Source organism: Penaeus monodon, chromosome 9 (assembly GCF_015228065.2).
Source record: "Penaeus monodon isolate SGIC_2016 chromosome 9, NSTDA_Pmon_1, whole genome shotgun sequence".
In the NCBI taxonomy this organism is placed as follows: domain Eukaryota; kingdom Metazoa; phylum Arthropoda; class Malacostraca; order Decapoda; family Penaeidae; genus Penaeus; species Penaeus monodon.
The window spans coordinates 43,367,351-43,374,907 of NC_051394.1; the positions used below are offsets into that span (position 1 = coordinate 43,367,351).

Consider the following 7,557-nt stretch of genomic DNA (forward strand, 5'->3'; position numbering starts at 1 on the left):
AGCAGCACCCAGGACCGCCTTACAATGGGGTTGAAATCTATGTGACAAGTTTGGATTACTCCCCTGGGACCTAGAACCTTATAAACCACTCTCCGCTATTCCATACGCACGTTTACATATATATATATATATATATATATATATATATATATATATATATATATATATATTATATATATTTTTATATATATTTGTGTGTGTGTGTGTGTGTGTGTGTGTGTGTGTGTGTGTGTGTGTGTGTGTGTGTGTGTGTGTGTGTGTGTGTGTGTGTGTGAGTGTGTAGGACGAGCAGGAGGGGCTGGCGGAGGTTAAAAAAAAAAGGTTTTCTGGAATCAACTTTTTCACAGAAGGCGTAGGGATGTTTCTGCGCTTGGGGTGAAAAAATCGTCAGTCCATCGACTGACGATAAGGCGATAAGGCCGTCTTTTCTTTACTTTCTCTCCATGTCTGGAAGGTTTATCAATTCACTTATTTAAAAACTTTTTTTTTCCGACTTGTGAGTTCTGATTGCCCAGCACCAGACGACCGTTAGTTTGTCTTTGAGGGAATGACAATATCTCCAAGCTGGTATGTTCTGTAAAAACGCATATTTACGTAGTTTTATTTCTGTATGTCACCTTTCTTAAAATTCTTCTATCTGGGAAAAAATACAAGACACCACTGAAGAAACTGATGATTATGATATATCTAAACAATATAATTGCGTGATTTCTCTACAATTATAGTGATTGATTCATTCGATTTGACTTCTTTATGTGTGTCGCTGCCGTTGCTAGTCATAACCATTCTCTATTCACAGTTATTCAAGTGATAATTTTGTCAGTGTGCAATTACACCTTTAAAAATTATTACATGAAGCAGTGTCCCCTAAAAATGTAAGTTTTCTATGAACACAAAGAAACGTTTATTTCAACACTATAGTTTAAGGGTAAACTATTTTAAATGGGTAATTTGGCTTATTTCAGTCTTGAAAGGACAACAAAATTATTAATATTACAGTTTGATGATCCAGGTTGATTACACTGAGTTAATAACTTTTTTAACTTGGATTTAATTATTAAATGTTATTTATTGTCTTCAAACTAAACTAACAAGGCAATCTAATCCTCGCTGTTTGTGCACTGTGACGCGATGATAAAACTGACGTAGGTCGTGTATAGCGAAAATACGTTGTGATTCTAAAAGCAAGTCGAAATAATTTCAATTTCCTGTTGCGCAGAGTTGTATCTGTTTTGTTCTGTTCCTTTGCCTCTTTATTTCTCTCTTCTTCCGTTCTTTTTTCATCTCTTTATACATCTTTCCTTTTTCTCTTATCTTGTTCCCCCTCCGTCTATGTCCTCATCTTCTCTTTCCTCTTCTGCTAATTAATATTATTATTTATTGTCATTGATATTATCCTTCTCTGTATCATCTCCTTCATATCCTTCATCTCTCTCTTTAAAGTTCGTGAAAGCAGAGCAAAGTAATCATAACAAGCATTTATAATTGTATTTCTCTCTTGAAGACATAATTCATTCGTATTTATGCTAATTTCCTCATCTATCTGTACCTTCCTCAACCAACTTCAAATCTTCATTAGTTATTTTTATATAACAATGTAAGAACATGAGAAATGATAACGTTGATAACGATTATCTTACGTTAAAAGATGGAATAAGAAGTAGTAGCAGAACAATGATATGGATATGGTAATAATGATCATGATATAAAATATAAGAAAAACCTAAGAAGACTATCGAAATGTTTCAGTAAAATCGGAAATACGACAATGATAATAATCACACGACTGAAACTAGTGATAATAAAAACTGAAATAACAACGACAGTCATAATGATAATACTAAATTCTATCGGTACCAGATCAGTTTTTTTTCTTTCTTTCTTCTTCTTAGGTCTATTTAAACTGAAGTGTTCTTAAGTTTGTTTAGTGTCAACTTGATATGTCCAGTGACTTTGGCGTGACCATTTTTGTAATGTTTTTTTCCTTAATTACACATTCCTACGCCAATTTCTTCTTCTCATGCTTCTTTCTCCCTTTGTTTTCTTATTGTATTCTCCTTTATCCTCTTCTCTTCTCATTTTCCCCCGTTTTCTTTTTGTTTTCACAATTTTATTAGTCTATCTTCTTTCTCTACTTCTTCTTCTCTTCTGTATCATAAATACTTGTTTCTTTTCTTCTTCCTTCGTCCTCTAGTTTTCTTTCTTTTTTTCTTACTTCATTTTTCATCACCTCCTGAGCCTAGCCGTTAATGTTTAAAAAAAAATTGTGATATATAAACCCATTATGCTTTCATTTTTTGCAGATTTTCGTAGCACCAGCGGTATCATCTCAGACTTCTCTGTACGTTACACGATTGGGGATCGAGGCCAGAGTATGCCCTTCCTTGGGAAAAGTCAACAGGTGCTGATTGCTCGTGTTTGGCGGTTCACGAGTGTTCCCCAAGGAGATAACGCCCCCCTCTCGAGGTCAGAGGTCACGCAGGTCAGCAGCTATGCAGAGAAGCACGGAATGAAATCGTTATGCTGGTTCTGGTTGGACGAAACTGTGGTTGTTTTATCTAGCATATTAAGAAATTAATAAAAAAAAAGAAATACGTTCCCTTATTGTAAAATAATAATAATAATGATAATAATACAGTGATTTAGTATGTTTTTCAAAAGTTATGAATCCAGATAAAATTCATAGATATTATCTAGTCAGGTATTTGAATATACTCAAGTATTACTGATATTAACATTAATTATATATATGCCACTGATATTCAGTGATGGTGAATTATTTGAATGATTACAGTGATACCGACTGTGATGAAAAAGGAAATTTAATGGAAGTGATAAGGACAATGAAAACAAGGCTAGTAAAATAAGAACAATATTAATAGAAATGAGAATTTACAAGTGTCAGTTTCTCGATATTTTTTTCAGTTGCTGATACATCGGTAAAGGTTGACAAAGTCGAAAAAGTGACACTTTTATTACTACAACCATTGATACCAAATACGAATCCAATGCAACAATCCTTTCAAGAGTTATTGCCCCGAAACCAAAACGTTTTTGCACCAAGTTCGAGTAAAGGACGATAGTGTCTCAGCATAATACAACTGCTGTTTTAGTTATGCATTTATCTTTTTCCAGCACGATTATCAACCTTTACTTTAGTCTGTTATTCCCATTTTATTCGTCTGCTACCAAAGTAAAAATTGGTCTTCTCTCCAATGGAGACAAGAGACATGTTCGTAAAAGAAAATGAGTACCAACTCGCGAGATGAAGCGATTAGGTCGTCAGTCCCTTTCCGCCTCGACTTTTACCCCAGCATGAGGCCAGTACTCACAGCCGAGTCCGGACTAGTGAGAGGGGCTGTCCGGGCGCTCTACAGGGGAGCTATGTCACCTCTTGCTATGCTATACCTACCACCTGTATTTAGGTGCCATATGTAAGTTAATAATGTAAAAAAAAAAATGACAGTATATTGAGATAGTTCACGATATTCAAATACTGCTACAATATCATAACTGTGGTTATAGTTAGTAAAAAAAAAGTATCTAACACACAAAACACTTCTATAAATCAATCTAGCAAAGTTTTTTAATCTTCCGGTAATCCGTAGTGTCATATAGACCTAATAAACTGTAGAAATCTGGTTTTAAAACTCAAATAAAAGGGAAATAAATTAAAGAAATTCCCATTTATTAACAGTATTTTATTATCAAAGATATCTGAATACACTAGTACATTTAACCAACTTTAAAGCAAGTGTTATCAAAGAATATGACAATAGCTTCAACAGTTAGATCACTGTCCAACACATTCACCTGTTCTCATAACCCATACAATGATAAAGGTCTAAAATAACGCCACGTTGACAATAACCAGAACATGTATGATCGAAATCCAGTTCAAAACCGGATGACTGATCGCCACAGACCACATTTTTAAACCAAAACATCAATTAACAATTTGAGGTGAACAGTCTCACTGAACAATTTGAGTTGAACGGTTTCACATATACCTGGATTCGAATGATTTCTCCACAGAGTTAAAATACCCATGAAGAAAGAGTAGATCCTGTGATTACAAGAAAAAAAAAGACATGCATCTTGTATTATACGGTGGCGTTGTTTACACTTGGTATTCAGAATATAGAAACACTACTCGATACAAACGAAATCACTCATCAAACTATTTTTTTCCCGAGTGTTTGTGGTTGTCTGTGGGTTTCATCCTCACACGCCCGTCATCTATCTTTTAGTCGATTCCCCAAAATAATGTAGTGTCACGCCTTCATTTATATATATTTTTGTCTATTCCAAAAAATGTATTTTTCATTACCTCACGTACAAGGAATGGAAGAATGAGCATTACAGTGCAATACATCACAATTCTTTCTTAGACTGTAGGGCAATGCAATGTAATAGTATTTACAAAGATTAACAGATTTATTAAATTTCAGGCAACAAATACAAAAAAGACCAATTACTTGTTTCTTTTTTTACGTTTGGCCAAAAGCACTTTTGTACTGTAAATAGTAAATGCTTATATACTGTGTATGCTTACTGTTATCAATTTCATTCTACACATTTTATAGGAAATGGTGTAAACCTAAACCACACAAAGTAAAAATAGTTTATCATTATTTGGTAATGTCATTAGTTACCAAATCTGATATAAAGAAATTCCATCTAATATATAATACAATTAAAGATTTATTTCAATCACTGTGTGAGGTTTGACATCACACGCATTTGTTAAACTGGCTTTTAATAAAATTTAATAATATATAAATTACTGTTAATCTACTAAAGACCTTTCCATGCTATACTACAGGATTTTATCACATATAGAAAACCTATTATTTCTATATAAATCATATCAACTGAAATAAACAAATTCATCTTATTCTACTATACCTTTACATCAGAAATCCAATATTACAAATATCTTTAATCAAGAAATAAAAATCGAACCAAAAAAAAGTGTAAACGGATTAGAATATAAATTACAGTAGTCTCCTTTACTGAAACATGCATATTGAAAACCTAAATTGTTTTCCTTTTATTGCCATCAACCTCAAGGGGAGTGACAAAAAAAACACATCATTTTCCGAAAAGAAAACGAAACAACAACGTTATCATTAATCTCTGTACCTCTTAAAATACTAGACTCTTGACTGCCTAATTGGTCACAGTCGTCAACACACAGAGGATATGTTAAACTCGATAATAACATACAGAACAGATGATGAAAAAGAACTTGACAAATATATTACAAGAGGTAGCTTGCTATGAGAGTTCAGTCAAGAGTATCGTAAATGCAGCCAACATATTAGGGTTTCAGGACTATATGAATGTCAGTGTGGCTTGATATATATATATATATATATATATATATATATATATATATATATATATATATATATATATATATATATATATATACATATATATACATATATATATGTATGTATCACACACTGCATGCTATATTAATTACCCTAATTATCACAGGATTTTTCACAGAACATTTCAGAATACGAGTAACTTTAAAAATCTGTTTGGCATAAATTTGTGAAAAAACCTCTGGAATTACGTGAATTTCGCTGCAGTCAAGAAACATAACAAACAATATCCTCGCATAATTAGGGGAAACAACAGGGGAATCTATTCACAATGGATTATTTAAGAGGGCTGGAGAAAGAAAGAAAGAAAAAAAATATTAGTTCAAGGGACTCAGAATATAATTTTTTTTTATATAGATTTTCCATCTCTTTTTTTCTTAACGTCTTCTACAGCTTTTTAAAAAGATTTTTCATCTCTTTATACATCTACAGATTAAGCTACAGCAGACTGGGTTGTACCTGCCGGAGACAGCATAGAAAATTCATTCATCACGGTTCTCTCCCGTCTCACGTGAACGGGGGAGGAACAATATACTATACATCAATTTAATAGGGATTGGTAGGGGGAGGAAGGGGGAGGCAGTGGGAGTGGGGAAGGAGAGGAGAATGGGGAAGGCATGAGGGAGAGGGAAGGGCAGTGGGGAGTGGGAACGGCAGTGGGGAGTGGAAAGGGCGGTGGTGAGAAAGGAAGCAATAGGAAGGCCAGAAAAAACGGAGGGAGTTGTGGGCAGTTTGGTGGGATGTGGAGCGAGGGAGAGAAACAGGGTTTGGAGAGGAGGGAAGAGAAGGGGGCGGGGGATATGAGGACTCAATGTAGAGACAAACAGCTTGGACGAACGAAACGCGAAAGAACGCACGACTGGAAGAATAAGGGTAAGCAAAGGGGTGAGAAGTGCTTTACACTCGTCCCCTTTTTATCTAGAAACAAGAGGACTGACCGGCAAAACAATTTAAAAAGAGAGAGAGAGAGAGAGACATACCAAACGGAAGAAAGGGAAGAACGAGAATATTTCTAAAACTTGGAAAAAAAACGTAAGCAAGTATTTGTACAGCCCAAAGATAATGCAATGCAGAAGTTAGACCAACACACGTAACACAGCAAGCCTATGGAGAAAGAATCCTTCGCTAAAATTCAAGTGACACTTCGACATACAGAGGAAGAGAGAGAATTGAGGGAAACAGGCTTATAAAAAGGAAGAGTTTACTTAGAGCTCAATACCTTTTTTGAGAAGCTGAAGGTATCACTTCGTCAAGATTTTTTTTTCTTTGTTTCTTTTATATATTATCGGTAAAAAAAGTCTACGATCTTGTTTTTTTATCGTACTTATTATTGTCTGTCAAAGTACGTAACTTTTTTTTTTATTTCTATAGGCCAACCATGTAAATCTTTTTCGCCTTGTGTTTGAATCACTAAAAAGGGAGTCTTTTTAAAAAATCCTTAAGATAATCAGAAATGACAATACATCGTCTTTTACACGGATGACAAAACTATGACAATAATCCGATTCAAAGGGAGCTTACCTTTTTGTCAAAGAAAAAATAAAAAGTGTGTGAAAACGACCATAGCAATCAGCCACTTCACTTGTTCATCACCCCCACCCCCCATACCACAAAAAAAGAAAACAAAATCTTTCCCACTTACAGACTATACATACACACACACACATACGCATATATATATAACTATATATATCGAGACTTTTCTTTCACTTTATGTTTAGTCCATGTCAAGCTGTTTGACTGTATATTGTTCTTCGTGGCCGGTGTGGACGCGGTGCTGGCGTCACTTGATCTTCTGGCCGAGGGAACAGCAGAGGCAGAAGGCAAACAACATCCCCAGCAGCTCCAAGGCAGCCACACCGATGCCGATCCCCATGAGCAAGTTGGCGTGATCTTCTACCCAATTCTTCAGTCTACCGTAGCAACCCTGTAGAAAACGGGGAGGGGAAAGGGGTTACTTATGGGGAACAGAGAGGGATGCTTCTTTGATTTTTATATATATATACTTTTTTTTTTAATGGTTTGGTCATACAGGCGGGATTTTTATTTTTTTTTTAATGAAAAAAAAAAAAACATATATTATAATCGTACTGTTGCTGTTTTAAAGGTGGATAATCACATAAAAAGAGATGTAAAGCTATTATTTTCCACACGTGAAAAA

The 7,557-nt window shown here is 34.7% G+C and overlaps 1 protein-coding gene across 1 annotated transcript in view; it reads right to left on the reverse strand.

The window, feature by feature from the left end:
• Positions 1-6,762: 6,762 nt before the first annotated feature.
• LOC119576733 (tetraspanin-1-like) overlaps positions 6,763-7,557 on the reverse strand; it is a 51,129-nt gene continuing 50,334 nt past the window's right edge. Inside the window, exon 7 of the mRNA XM_037924377.1 lies at positions 6,763-7,323. Coding sequence (XP_037780305.1) covers positions 7,180-7,323 — 144 coding nt within the window. The 3' untranslated portion in view covers positions 6,763-7,179. The remainder of the gene's footprint in view (positions 7,324-7,557) is intronic.